This window comes from Buteo buteo, chromosome 19, assembly GCF_964188355.1.
Source record: "Buteo buteo chromosome 19, bButBut1.hap1.1, whole genome shotgun sequence".
NCBI classification, from domain to species: Eukaryota; Metazoa; Chordata; class Aves; order Accipitriformes; family Accipitridae; genus Buteo; species Buteo buteo.
The window spans coordinates 20,228,301-20,244,067 of NC_134189.1; the positions used below are offsets into that span (position 1 = coordinate 20,228,301).

Sequence of the window (15,767 nt, forward strand, 5' to 3'; positions counted from 1 at the left end):
CCACTCCTCTAGCAAATGTAGCTAAAACTGGGCAAGAGCCTCAAGAGCTGGTGGGGGAGCAGATATGAGCAGGCACACACACACAGTGATCATATACTCCACTTCCTTAGAAATCCAGGTAAAAAATTTGACCATCTACTATCAGTCATTCAAGGACCCAATAGTTTGAACCACTACAGGTGATCATCCTACCAGAGGGAATCAGAAAATCATTTCTGCATTAGCACAGACCACACTCCTCACAGAAGTCTGGGAACTACAAGGGACGAGTCCAGAAAGCCTTGTTAGGGTAGCAACAATTTTACCCATTGCTGAAATGAAGCTTTGTGGCAACAGGTAATTAACACTGCACAGTAATATTGCATCACGAAGATAATATTAAGTAAACAGCATATAATTATATAGAATTCTGGAGGAGTTACCTAGTTGGAGTTAAACTCAGTAGGATTTTAAATTTTGTAACTCATGTGTTTTAGAGCATACTGCCACAATTCTTACTCACACGAGCAGTGCTGCAAAAGTCTACAAGACTCTCTGTGAAAATAAGTGTCATAAGACCAGGCCTTTATTGTTCAGATTGCACCATCTTGACAAGGTGTATTTTTCAAACATTTATCGCTCTTGGACTTCAGCCTTAAAGAAGTGAATACACAGCAGTTGCACAATGTAGTTATGCAACAAATACTATAACATCCTCCACCAAAAAAAAATGACATGGGATTGTCAATAAACACTAGGACCCTTCAGCACTGAGAAGGAGCTGATCTCACATGATTTCCTCCTAGTCCTGACCAAACCCAACACAGTTTAGCATGGGACAGTCAATGAGATTACAGAGTGAGGCAAAACAGCTGCAGACATACAGAGAATAATTGAAGCAGTGAAGCACCAGGGCCTTGAGCAATATTGTTAAACACTAACAAAAAAATGGTATTCACAATTACAGAGGACATTATTTGGCCTTCAGTACATTAATTTCTTATATTTGTATTACTTAAGTAATTTTACAGCTGAAAATCCAATTAAAAAAAAAAAAAAGACAGATTTTCCATTTGAAAAAATATCCATTTCCTTTATATTCTGACCTAAAGCTAATTAAAAAAAAATTCCAACTGAGTGAAGTTCAATGCCAGAATTTTTCATTTGGAAGAAGATCTGGTCTAGAACACACATTCACTGTGATCTTCACTGCCCTAGGTCCCTTTCAGGTCTGACCTGGAATCAGAACCTGCAGGAAAACTGATACTAATAAAAGCTTAGAAAAACTGACATCTGTGTAATTTGCACCAAGATTGTTAGCAGGGGAACCAACACAAGTGGCAGTTTCACAGAGGAGCTGCAGAGATATGAGAAATTAAAATTTATGTTTGTTTCTCTTTGTCCCAATCTGAACTAAACCCACATTTTCAAAACTGTGCTGTAAAGTATAAACCCTCTTTTCTGTAAGCTCTAGTTCTGAAATGCAGATATGATCAAATCCCAAGAATTACAGGGAGTTCTGATATTTTCTAGCTTGACACTGTACATGTGGGTTTTTTTCTGCCAGGTCAAAAAAAAATTAAGCTGGGAGAAAGCCAACAGAACAATGAATAGCAGGCAGATTCACAGCTACTGCAAATATAAAAGCCTATCAATACAGAAAAAGAATGTTACGTGGACCACTTCAAACCTTGGCTCTCGATTCCTCCTGAGTAAATTAACAAACGTCTCTATTTCTTTAGCCGTGATGTGTTTCTCTAGCAGTTTTCTGTTGTTGTGCAACAAAGCTGTGATGGTGTCTTCTGCCAGAATATCATAACCAATCTGGGACTGCATGACGCAGAAGTTCTTAGCAATATATTCCTGAAAAAATGAAAATTCCCATGATGACCTGTTAGGCAGTAATGTTTTCCCTTTAGAACCAGAAGCATCCAGCTTAATTAGCAATCAAAATAACCCTCAAAACTTTCCTCTCTGAACTGGCCTGAACAAAAGAACATCTGAACACCTAAAATATGTACCCCAAGAAACAGATTCAATATTAGGGATGACTAACTCTTCTTATTCTTTCATAAGCCAAAGTAATGAAACCATGAAAGTAAATACAAAATTCAAGAAATGGCAATCAATTTTTTTAAAAGGAAAAAACAAGAGGTTTTTATAACGCTTAAGGAGCTTTCTTTCCTGAGTCTTACCTCTTCCCTTTCTCTCCCTCCAAGACAGAAATACTTCCGTAAAGCATTAGAAAGAAAGCAAAGAAGCCACACATAGCAGTTCAATCTTTTATCTCTAGTCCCTTTAGTACTATGAAGTTAGTGCCATTTTTCCCACTGCAACATGCAAAATACTCAACACCACGTTCTGAAATACTTCTTGCCCACAGGGAGTCTCTAGCAATGGGAAATCAGGCTACCTGATAGAATAACCTCTGGTGTGATTCACTGCCATCCCTCTACAAATATTTAAGCAATAGAAACAGACAGTTTTGCAGACTTCCCACTTTATAATCCAGAGCCCAAGAACATAATTTTAATAACAGAAAGCTCCTGAATGAAGCTGTGGACGCCAATCTCAGTCTGAGCCTGTGAAGTACAAGGTGAACCTATAATACTCATTGCTGATCATTCAATTCATATACAAATGCCTACAAAACAAAAACACTGTTCCTCAGCATGAGGCAGTATATGACAGTGACTTCTTACTACTAACTTAAATAAAACCCAGTCCTTTCACCACTACCACAGAATCCCACTTGCAAGTGCAGAGCGCAATGTCAAACCCAGGATATATAACTATAGAAATCAGGAGGAAAATTATCTTGAATACCACTGACCTGATTCTTCCTATAGTCCTGTTGGGAATGTCTGAGAACCCTGTAACATAACCTTAAGATGTATTTGTATGGGGCGTATCTCTGGTCACCTAGGTCTTCAAGTCTCAGCATTGATCCTTCACCTTTGTCCTTAAAAGGAGCTTTGAGGATGCCAAATATCTGTTCAAAATCAAAACCACTGAGAATGAAAATCAAACCCAGATTTTTGCTTAACTTACAGCAGTCAATGGAAATGTCCTCTGACAGGCTTTATCAACCAAAGTCAGAAGTGAATCACTGCAGTTATCTACATATGACTAAATACAAGTGGGGGCACAATCTCAGACATTACAGCTTTATGCATTTAGCTTTACATTTCCCACCAACTTGCTTGACATTGCTTTCTCTTTACTGCTAGCCCCAATTTTAAAAACTGTTAGTTATCGGTCTTAACTTTGGATAAATTAAGGACGAAAAAAGAGAACAATACTAGCTACTGTCCAATTTCATCCTTTTCACCTTTTTTTTTTTTTAATTTCAGTAGGCTACTTAAGGAGAATATTGATTTTGATTTACATGCAAGTTGGCCCTCATACAAAGTCAGGGGTCCATAAGGGCATTAGAATTTTTCCTATAAGGGGAACACTTGCAGGATTGGGACCATGTTGCAAGCTTGTTTCAAATTTCATCAACAATTTGCTATCAAATGTAGTCTTAAAAGTCATCAGAATCACATGAAACTAACAGTCATCAGACAGAGCCCCTTGCGCTTCTATCTGATTCACAGACCAAGAGGTGAGCCTTGACTAAGTAGCGTCATATCTATCCAATCCAACTAGACACAAACCCAACATGGCATAAACCAAGTTACCTAAAAATAACATTTTCTCAAATCACTCTCTCCTGCAATCTATTTGTAAATACAAGCAAGTTATTAATACAGGACATACCTGAGCCAATATATTTTGTTCCCTCATTAATTTTTGTCGTTCCCGGTTTGGCTTGGTAATGACCACATCCAAAACTTCCTGCCCATTATTAGGCACATCAGCAACAAAAAAAATGAGGTCTTCCAGTAACTTGGTTACAAATCTAGAATGAATAGACAAATCATTATTATATACAGTCATTCAACACTTGCTAGGATTTACTAAGAAAGAAAATCACCGTTTAGAACAAGCTTTACCTAGCACAATGGAGCTTCAATCACTGCAAAGTTAAGTTTGACATGTACTTAAGGATTCTAGATGTTGGTTCAGCAGAGGCTTAAATCCATCACAGGCATGTTTACCAAGGCATTAAACAACCAGAGGGGAAAAGGGAGAAAAATACAGGATGCTGGATTGGTGCAGAGTATTCAGAAATCTAAAATCTATACCAGCTGGCCTCAAGGCCCAGGAACAGCAGAAAGACACTCTTACGAAGCCTAGCAAGGATGTTTTTACTTTATCACGGACATGGATCTGCAAAACAAGATGATGGACTCAATAGAGGAATAAAAACATCCTGTCACTAGACTATTTCCCTACTGACCCAAGAAACTATTGAAAAATGACTATTTGTTTCACTCTTTGCTACACAAAAGAAGATTTGGCAGAGGCAAGTGCTAAAAAGGACAGAGGCAGTAGTAATTCCTTCTCTCCTACCTTCCAAAAATGCAAAAAGAAAGAATACAAATGCAAATGCAAAAAGAAAGTGGTCATTGCCTCCTTTTTACTAACACACCTCGCCAGGCATGCACAGACAGAAGTATGGATGCCCACAGGTTTCAGTGAATTTCCCTTAAAAGAACTAGCTATCTTTTACAAACAAAACCCAGCATGTCTCCTACCCTGGGGAAGCATCATCTGAATTTGAACAACATCCAGTCTATAATTACTAAACCTGTAGGCATGCTATGAAAGCATAGAAAGGAATATGCCCAGTAGATTTTCAAAGTCATCTCTGGGAGCCAGACACAAAGCTTCCATTACCCACAAAAGGGCTGGGCTGTTTAACTAAACCCTCTGAGTGAGCTTTAGCTTTAAAAGTCTCAGCCCACTGGTGGAGAACAGCAAGGTCCCGCTCAACAGAAAAAGTAGAAAAGGCAGATGTAGGATGGAGCAACCAGGAATAAACTGTTGGGACCCTTACTTACCTAAGCAGGAAGGTGATAAGACAGGGAAAAGAGTCTTTTTTCCCCAAAGGAAATCACAGGAACAAACAAATAATGGCACTATTCTGAAATCACTCTGAAATATTTTACATGTGTGTTGTACCAATCTGACAATACTATGATTTGACAATACTGGGTTGCAGCAACACAGTGGTGCAAGGTTAACATAGGGATGTCACACCTTGATTATGTTGTGTCCCTCTCTGGTTCAACTCAGTCATGAAATGGCCCATCAGCTTTTCAAGGCTGAGTACCAACACCCAAAGCCATTACAGGTCTGCCTGTTATGATGAAACCTCCATCTGATATTAAACCATCTGGTCTAATTGCTACTGAGAACCAACAGCAAAAATTCCGTTTCATCACCAAAAATTAACATTTTGACCAAAAATCTGTATATAATGCATGGTGGAATAGAAGCTACAAATTAACACTGCCAGAGATGCTGTTTAATATTTAGTTTAACCACAGAGAGCTGAAAACAAACAGCCAACTACATCACTAGAAATGGGATATATTTGGCTACAATGTACAACAAAATCCCTTAATTTAGGGGTGGGTGTGAAGAACAGACATTCTAATAGCACTACAGCTGAAACATGGATGAATACAAAGGGTAAACACCAAAATTATGTAAAATAGGAAAACAGAACAGGGAAAAATAGAAATAAGAAAGGAAAGGGACTATTGGGGCAGCTTCTCGGTCACTCTGAGACCTCCTTCTACTGCTCTCAGCACGAACGTGCGGTACAGTGAACTCCACACGAATCAGAGTCCTGCCATGCTGCCCACTGTATAGATGGCTTTCTTGCACATAAGAATCAAATGCAATGGACTTCATATCACAGCTCAGAAGTGGTTTATCAAAGGAAATTAAGACAAACACTTTGCATTTGCCCAGGGAACTACCCATTTATTTATGTGGTCCGTGAGCTGGGGAAGCCCTGTTTACCCCTGTTTTACAGATGAGATACACAGACCAGCCTGAGGTGCAGCAAGGATGCTCTGACAGAGATGGAATCTAATTCCAGGCTAGCACTCTCAGCACTCAAGTGTCCTCTCCTGATTGCCTCTATGTCCACATGGATATTACTAACCTACCTGTTACTGTGATGCCAAGATGTCATGAGTAACCAAACACCAATTTAGGAAGGAAAAAAATAAAACTCACTAACCTCCTTTCATTCTGGGTTATTGTTCCATTCTCCAGCTTTTTAACAGTTGATGCTAGAACCTTGTTTGCATCATTGGCAAAGTCCAAGTCTCTGACTTCAGACAGAGGAACCGATACAATGGCAAAAGCTTCCTTGTCCTCTTTTGTTTGGCACGTCCCAATCTGCAATAGTTTTTGGTTTAATGTGTGCAAGCAATCCTCTTAGCGTTACGCTAATTATTATGCGTATTTTATATGTTAGAAGTGAGATCATCAGTAGAGAACTTCAGGAATGAGTTTGGGATTTCAACCCCAAGATATGTATTTACCTTTAACATCACAGGCCTCTCTTCATCAGTATCTATTGGAATGCTGGTACTAGTGACCCAAGTGTTAGTGCATAAATGCCTCAGTCGGACATATGAGTTCCTAAAGGAGAACAAAGCAAACAGGTTAGATGGATCAGTCCTGAGCTAAAGTGGGCAAGGTGGGTGCAATGGAACACATGACCATGACATGAGACTTGAGGGCAGTCACACCAGCCACGCGTAATAGAAGGGTGAGGAAGACCTAAAAGATACTCCAGTACCATTTTCCCTTGTCTCCTCCTTTCTCACCCAGAACAGAGCTGCAGAAAGAACAAACAGCATCTTGGGATTATGCAGAATGCTGTTTTTAAGTATTTATGTAAGCCTAGGAGCAAACTGTTCCTTAAAGAAAAAAATTTAAAAGGAAGGTGTTATAAAATCCCATCTGAATAGAAATATATTTCATGAATAAAACCAATTCTTTTCTTCTTATTTTTTTCTGCAGAGTAACAAACCCCTTCAAGCTGTCACAGGACAAAAGCCAGAAAGTAAAACTGACCATGGTTTCACAGCTTCACCATTATGATCTGCAAACCCGTGTTCCAGGGAGCAAGCATTTACAAGTACCAGTTCTCAACCAAAAATCAAGTGAACAAAAAGCAGACACAAGATTCTTCTAAATTCTTTCCATATGATAATCTGTGGTATTATCAAAAAGCAGAGCTGAGAAATCAATTACAATTTTTACTCTGAATTCTACTTTTTAAATATATTCACTGTGGTCTTCATTCACGCTGTCCCTTTCATGCTGATGGGCTCTGAGTATTCAAGTAAGCAAATTATGTGGCAAAACTCAGCATTGCAAATACACTTCAAAACTGCATACATCAGTATTTGCAGGTACCCAGCTTTAAAATCCACCCTCATAACAACTAGCCCCAAGTGTCTTCATGCCCATTCAGTCACAACCAGCACCCTCTGACTTATCTAGCCAATCACAGCTAAGCAACACAGTTGAAATTTCAAATATTCACAACTAAAACCCAGAAGCCAACTGCTGATTCATTTGAATAACAACTGTGTCCAATGGCACCATGATCTGTGAGGGAAACAGAAACCCAGTTCACCATACACATTATTTTGTTGGGAACAATTCAGTTAGGTCTACTGGCCATACAGGTTTTTTTCAAACAGTGCACAGGGTTCCATTATGTCCTCATATATATCTGTGCAATATTTGGCCCATTATTTTTCTCTTCACAGACTCTCTTTAAGTGTCACTTGTTTTATCCTTATAATTATTTTACCCAGTCACAGCAGCAGTATCATGTTTTATACATTCCTTGTTTATCCATGAACACTCCTCAAATTTTAACTGAAGGATAATACTTGCTCATGTTTGATTTCTTCTGCTTTACTCACCAGCATAATGCTAGGAAGAAACCCTGTCAATGCAGCACTATTTTTTGCCTTTTTTTTTTTTTTTTTACCTTGGAACCAGGCAATCAGCTCTCTGAAGAGTGGTGGCATCCAGTTCAAAGAGAGATGCGATGTCATTTCCATGTGGCACAGAGACCAAAGTATACATAATCTTCTCCCCTGCTTGGCGTTTCTTCTTTGAAGCAGGAAGGTCGCCGTCTCTCTGCTGATTAGGCACAAGGGTTATTTGCTTGCATCAGGGCCTGTTATAAATTCTCCAATTACCTTGCGGACAAGTAATACATCTGAAATGTACTTTTTTGGAGGTTTTTTTTTTACATTCTAGTAAGAATGTACCAGGACTGGCTTTGGAGTGTGTAACACAAAGGATGCACTTTGCCCCAGGCACGTGGGGTCTCAGACAGTCATTATAACAACAGCAGGTCACAAGCTACAGAGAGACAGCAGTACTGTATACATTATTACTTGACACCTACAACTTCAAAAAAACCTGCGGTAGTTGCAGACCCTTTACTCCCAACAGATGTAACTACGCAGTGCTGGTTTGGAAAGGGTCAAAGTTGAAAGAAAAGAACTAATGAAAATTGGATTTTTTAAAAGGAGGAAGGGGATTAAGAAAGTAAGCAATTTGCCTAAATCCAATGTTGTTTTATTTGGTTGCTCATTTTTTCCTCTCCTATGGTCAGAATCACAGCAGCCCACTTTCCAAACAGCAAAAGCCAGAATATCTGCTCCACTAAGATCAACTTGTCAGTGGAAGGGGGACACACAAAGCATCAGCTAGATTGTATTAAAAATCTTAGCACAGGTTGATAACGCATTGGAAGCTGGATCCAACATAGGTCTGAGTTTGCCCACTGCAACTGGAGAAGTCTGTTCCCTCCGAGGAGCCTAACTTTCAAGTGACAGATTTACAAAGTTGTGTCGGTGCCTCAAAAGAGGTGTGCGAATCTAAGCTGGTGATCTTTCTCCCACCACCTGCTGAAAAATCCATGGGAATTTTGTGACCCAGCATCGCTAAGCAGCCATCTTCACCTTTAGTTACCTACATACCTGTGTCTTCACAGACTCCAAATGCTACCTTCCCTAAACACGTATCTTTGCTTGAAGGAGTAATTCAGAGTCTGTGCCCGTAACCATGCAGCAAACAAAGGAATTACTGGCATAAGTAAAAGCTGCTCCTCTGGGGTGTTGAGTTACACATATTACAAAAGACTAATAACCAATTAAGAGACTGGCAGCCCAGGGCCCTTCACGTACACAAAATATATCACGGAGGGAGAGGAAGAAAGGAATGAAGAAAGCCAAGAGAAAAATCAAACACTGGAAACCTGAAATACTATTATAATGATTTATAATGTGCCACTAGGGAAGAGATGTACAAAGCAATATAAAGAGGCTAGGCTGTACTCAGTTTGCATTAGTACCTTGATTAAAACCAAATTGTAAGGGATAATCAAGGGCAAAGCTTTGATTATTCATATTGCCAATTGAGATTAAGCAACAAAATCAAGGATGAGTGAAACTACATAAGAAGTCATCTTATTTCAAGGCACTTTTTGAATCCTTCCAAAACATCTGTTTTTTCATTATTAAGCCTAAAAAATGCCAGCTTTCTATCCTATTACTTCTAGCAAGGACAGAGACAATAGGAAAAAAACAGGAAGAAATCCTCTCAAGTTTTTCTTAGGCTCATCTAGTCATTATTGTCACTCGTATTTGAGAGGAAGGCTTGCAGAGATTAAAGACAACCATCTCCCACAAGAGTAAACTTATCTGGCAGTCCTCACACCCTACCATATCCCACACCCCAAAAATATTAAACAAAATCGCACAAAAAAACTTAACCTGTATGTGAGGATTGATGAAAATAGCAATTTTTTTTGTGATTTCCATACATATTTTGTTTTACATACTCAGGATGACACCCAGACTGGAAAGGCTGGCAAACTATAAGAGAATCCTCTCAACAGCTTAATAGGTGTGAGTTAGAATCTAACATCAAATGAAAATCTACTTCCTAAATTTCCAATCAAAATGGAAAACTGGAAAACCAGTTTAAAATTCAAGAGGTCTGTAAAGGGGTGAGTATCACAGGATAGTTTAGAACAGCATCCAGACTTTTTGGTATTTCCCATAACTGACATTCAAATCTAGTTAGGGTTTCCCAGAAACTACCCACTCTACTATAATTTCCAAACTGAAAAGACTGGTATAGAAAAAGGCAGGACACTTCATAATTCTATACATTTTTTCCCCTGGGGCTCTGGGAAAAATACAGACCAAAATATGAAACCCTATTCTACTCTGGGTTATTAATTTTTTTTATACTCACTCATGACATAATGTCTGACCATCCCCAATAGGTCATTATGCACATGTGCAGGTTTCTATGACAGGAGGCAAAGTCAAAGGCAGGTCTTCTGTGCTTTAGTAGTTCACGCTAACCATTAGCTCTGTGGAGAAGTTAATCCTGCAGTTTGGGGCTGACTCCACCCATTCACTAGTCTCCCCAACAATTGTATAGATGCAGTTGAGCAATGGAGCTGGCTCATGAGGCCTAAATCCCGCCAACCAGGCTTAGCAGCTGTCAAGTCAGACCTGGCATATGAACAAGAGGTGGTTTTCAGTCTAAAAAGAAAGTCCACATCAACAAAGGGCAAGACAGTGTCTGCAACACTGCTAACTGCAATGCAAAGCTTTGCTGAGCAAAGTCAGACCTGCACAAGAGCTGTACAGTAGTTCCAGACTGGACTCCAGCACAAAACTCAGAACTTTCCTTATAATGTTGTTTTAGTATCTCTGACACACCTCACAACCCAACCTGGATTATAAGTGTTAAGCACTAGTCATGGAAAAAAACATGTAACAAGAAGTGACCCTCAGTTTGACAGCTCTGAAAACAACTTACATACATGGAGTGCATGAGAGAGCAATACTGTTGTTACATACGAACATACATGTATTTATATTTATGTCTGAATTTATGTCTGAGTGCATGTGCACATGCCTCTGTGTGAGAGAGAGAGAATGCATACACTTGCACACAGAAAGTTTCTTATGATTAATTAAATTTAGTAAGCAGTCATCAGAATCTGCACTTAACCTAGCCATTATTGAATGAGCAGATGAGTCTACATGAGGATGTGGAAAGAAGTGAAAGTATTAGACTATTTCAAATTAATTAGACAACATGATCAGCTCAGGAGAAGCACTGCATTCCTAAGCAGATGAAAACAAGATGACATTTGCTCAGCTAAGAAACTGGCATACAAGCAGATGCAGCCAGCAAAACCAGATTCAATGAAGAGAAGGGAGGAAAAGAACTGTAAAGGGAGTCAAATGTAGAGAGAAGAAAATTCAATTTAAAGCAATACAAAGAGGAAGCCAATGAACAGTTTCAGAGATGTTGGTGATGTCGTCAGTGACAGCCAAGGAAAGCACTCCAAAGACTTCTTTAAAAAAAACTACCAGGTGAATTACATGCTAGGAGTATAGAGAAGAAGTGCAAGAACTGTGGGTAAAACAATATTAGCAAATAGTAAATTCACTGAGAAAAAAAATAGTTTTCATTGTCCGATACTACTGGCAAACTAGTGACAGGCTGTTGCAAGTCAAATCAGATACATATCCAAGGCGAAGAAGGTGGAATCCCCTCACTCCGTCGTGCACTGGTTAAATCACTCACAAGGATGAAGGAAACACACATTCAGCTCCTCTTCTGCCTGGCAGGAGTTGGACCTAGACCTCCCGCAAGAATGACCCAGTCCAAATACCAGGTGGCACAAAGAGCAGAGTCAGCCGGCTCTGCCTAACAAAACCTAAGTGTCCACTCGATTTGAGAGCTGCTAAGCCCCGGTCACCAGCCCCATTCTGCAGCAGTAAAGCAAGGCACACTACTCACACACACAACAGGACTTTGCCAGGAGGGGGAACTGAACATACCCCCACCATACACCCAGCGACCAGGGCACTCTTCCACGAGGGACTTGTCTAGGAAGGCAAAGGCTGAGAGTTCAAAAAAGGAGTCCTATGTAGTGAAAACAAACAGCCATTTTGGTGAGGAGTGGAAATACTGATCCAGGCTCAGACCAAAGTCCGTAGATCCTGGGCTACCACCGCGGATCTGCAGTGCATCATACTGATTTAAAAAGAAGCTTAAAAAAACCCAATGCAGGCACAACATGGCATTTGCAATTGGAAGGGCAAATGTAACTGGAGACAAATCCCATATTGTAATCAGAGACAAAACAATCAGGTACAATCAGATTTGTCTTTCTTAAGACTTGTAGCCCAGCAGATAACCCTTCTTCACAGCTCTTAATATAATGTGCTAGTAATTGTGACCTATCCCAAATCCCCATTATTCACTTCAACTGGGTATCATACCTAAAATTCAGGAGATTTACATGGAGTTTTGCTTATGGAGGGGTCTTCCTTTCAACTGCAAAAAGCAATACAAAAACATGACAGACCTGAAATACCTTTTCTTTTAGAAACCCAATCTACAATTCCAATTGGTAAAGACACCTCTTGTGGCAGAGAGACAGACAAGGATAATGCCCTGCTCCTGAATGAATACATTAAGCTGCACTACAGATTTCAGCAGAAATTAAATTTAATAGCAGCCAGAGTTCTGAAAATGCCTGTTAAATCCAGTACAATGTGGTATCTCAATGTTAACCCAGTTTAGGAGGCTCTTACAAAACCAGCATTTTCAGAGAGCAGTAATGTGAGCAGAACTCCATAGGTTAGATGATTTAAAAAATCCTATATGAAAAGAAAGTCGAGTATATTAATGGCCAGCCTTGCTCCTGCATGTTACAGAGCCCTGGCAGACAGCACAGCAGTTAGCCTCCTATAACACCTTCACTGTTGACTCATTTGTGAGTCATCGCATTTTTAGCAGAGACATCACGTTGCAATTCTGTTGTTAGGAGCCAGAGACATTCTGTAAGAAACAATGTATGCGTTTTCAGAGCTGATTCAGACCTGTGTGCAGCAGCAGAATAATAATAATGTGCCGGCATCTGTGTCTCCCCTTCTCCCCCCAGCCTCTCAAGTGGTCTGACTACTGGCTTTATATAAGCAGAGACACTGCCGTTTTAAAGCTGATGATTTTTCTTTTCTTTTTTTAGATGTTTTTCAGATTGCTTATTGCCAGGTTAATTCCTAACCAAGCCTTTAAAAAAAACCAATAAATTCCCCAAGCCTATTCTACTTCTTTAAACTGTACCACCTGTGTCCCACATTATAAAATTTTAATTAAACAAACTTAGTTACTGGAAGGTAAAATAAAATGACTTAAAAAAATTATTTACACTGTTTATCAGAAAAAAAATCAGCTGGGTTGGAAGCAAGAAAGAAAACTTTGAATTGCAGAGTTGTTTGGAATTCATAAATATAGACAAACAGAAGTCAAAGTAGATACATCAAATTGCACCTAGAAGTCCATGGTAGAACTGTCCAACTTCTTTACAAGAAAAGTAAATGCATACCAGTCTTAATCCTAAAAAAAATCTGAACAATAAAAGCCAGTTTAGAACTGGTTAGGATTAGCAGTCTCATGAAAATGCAGACAAATGGAGTTAAGGTACCTATCCAAAGACAGCCTTTAATACAAAGGCACTAACAAATGCCAGGTTGCCAGCTGTTCTTGACATTTCCCCAATGTTTATAGCGTTCTTCTGGATGCTGTACATTTCTGTGATTAGAAATAATAGACTACTTTGCAGCATAAAATACACCAATTTTGGATTTAATGGGAGTTGTAACACAGAGCACTGCATTTTGATGCATGATACACTACAATCTCCTAGACTTCAAAAGATGAAGAAGCCTTTTTTTGATAAGGCCTTTAAATCACAAAAAGGTCTTCCCATTTAAAAAAAAAAAATCTCTGGAGTCTAGATGTGAGAAAAATATGTATAAAGAATATTAATCAACTCATTGTTAAGGCCAAATTTTACCAGAAATAAAAGCAGTGTTTCACAAGACGATTTGGCTGGATTCTCAAGAAGCAGCCCATAAATGAGCAATGAACCGCAGTCCAAATGTAGCTTTAATGCTTGGGAACAAAAGTCCTAGTGACTTCCAGTAATATTTATGTTCTCTGGAGCCAAAACCCTTTCAGACTTTTGAGTCACTTAAGGCAAGGCAGAAAAGATGCACTTAGGCAGAACCTAGATGCCTATCCCCACTACTGCGCCACAGAAAATCCTTCTCCATTGCAGCTTCCTAAAATTCAGTTGCCTAAGCAACTGTGATCAGGACTTGTAAACCAGGCAGTGAACATGCACAAGAAGCCCTATCACACATTTAGGAGTCAAGGGTTGGCATGAAATGCACAGATGGCTATGCCACCTTTAAAGCCCAGATGACAGAGAAGGAGCTGGTACCCTTTTATCCAGCAGACTAGCAGAGAAAAGAAAAACACAGGGTGCAGGCTCAGTTTCTTCCTTCAGTTGAAAAGATTCAAGTATGCATCTCCCATTTCCCTGCTACTCAGACTTCAAATTTTGCCTGGGGTAGGTCCACTTCCACCTCCCCCTCTAGAGCAGATTTACTTCATGGGCAGTATTTCAAAATTAGTTGCTTCAAAAGATGAAAAAGAAGATTCCTTTGCAGTGAATCAGTTAGGCAGTCACCTGGCAGAAGAAACACTAGATGAAAACCACAAAGCAAAGAAAGCATGTGTGCTCTAGGTTATATGCATATTGGATACAAGACTGACATAGCTAGCCCTTAAAAAACTCCAATTACTGTAAGATTCTTGTACTTTTAAGGGATAATTCAAAACACTGCAGCATTGTAACATAAAAGAAATTTCTGCACAGGGATGTGAAGCTTTTCTGCTCAGTTGCTCAAGGCCAGAATGAAGGCTTAAAATAGCCATTGCTGACTCATGCTATTACCAACAAGACTATAAAGGGGTGAAGAATCCAAATGCATTTCTACCATGCTAAAAGGGCCTGTAGGCTTGGATTTACATGGAGGTGTTACCACATGTTGTTAGTTCTTCACAAAACATTCTTCATAAGAAAGTGCTGACTGCATAAACTAAAATTTCCATCAGTTTTGATCATCAATCAGTTTTGATTAAATTTTCATTGAAAGTATTTGTCTAATGTGATTTGTGTGGTCTAGGTTTTTAGTTGAAACCAATACCCAGGAGTATTAAGCCAACTGTTAGAGAAGTCACCTTTAACATTTATGTTCAGATTACTCTTGTGCCTTCTTCATCACCCAGTCCAGGAAATATTTAACTATTTAGATGAACTGGAATTGCTACAACTGGAAACCCTATACTATATCTAAATTAGTATAATGTGGTACAATAGCATTGGATCCTTGGTGACAAGGGCCTAACATCTACCCTACACACATTTTCATAGGTCTTACTTCAGACTACCTGTAATCTGGTTTGTGAAAGACTGGAGCACAGTAGATACATTCCAGGGGTGTGTGTATCTTTTTACTTTCATCCAACAGAATACAAGTTTACATGCTCTGAGATTGCTCTGCAAAGTGAATTGGAGTGTCTTAGATAGGGAATAATCTGGAGATTTGATTCAGAAGTGCCATCATGATGTGAACTACAACATTAATGCAGATGCATGTCTTGCGAGACGAGCTCTACTGTTCACAGAGCAAGAGCATGAACCAAAGCATTTCCAAGTAAGCACCCTACTCATTGGGGTATTCTAGAACTTATCTCGATTTCCATTTGAAAGCTCCAAGGGCTGCAAGTGTCATTCCAATACAAAAGAGAAACAACTGTTGGAACTCCCGTATTTTCATGAGAAAGAATTCTCATTTCTCTGGACAGCTTAGCTGTTATTGCTATATTACCATTAATACCAAATACCAGGGCAGATGGAAAACTGATGTTGCCAACTCTTACAAAAATCTCCATTTTGA

General features: G+C 39.3%; 1 protein-coding gene across 3 annotated transcripts in view; it reads right to left on the minus strand.

Annotated features, from left to right (window-relative positions):
* Positions 1-15,767, minus strand: part of ITPR2 (inositol 1,4,5-trisphosphate receptor type 2) — a 268,975-nt gene that overhangs the window by 185,213 nt on the left and 67,995 nt on the right. For all 3 annotated transcript variants that reach the window (XM_075051507.1, XM_075051506.1, XM_075051508.1), the window contains 6 exons: positions 7,898-8,052; positions 6,429-6,528; positions 6,122-6,282; positions 3,742-3,883; positions 2,813-2,971; positions 1,670-1,842 (listed from right to left, as the gene is read on the minus strand). In XM_075051507.1, the coding sequence (XP_074907608.1) occupies positions 1,670-1,842; positions 2,813-2,971; positions 3,742-3,883; positions 6,122-6,282; positions 6,429-6,528; positions 7,898-8,052 (890 nt within the window). The remainder of the gene's footprint in view (positions 1-1,669; positions 1,843-2,812; positions 2,972-3,741; positions 3,884-6,121; positions 6,283-6,428; positions 6,529-7,897; positions 8,053-15,767) is intronic.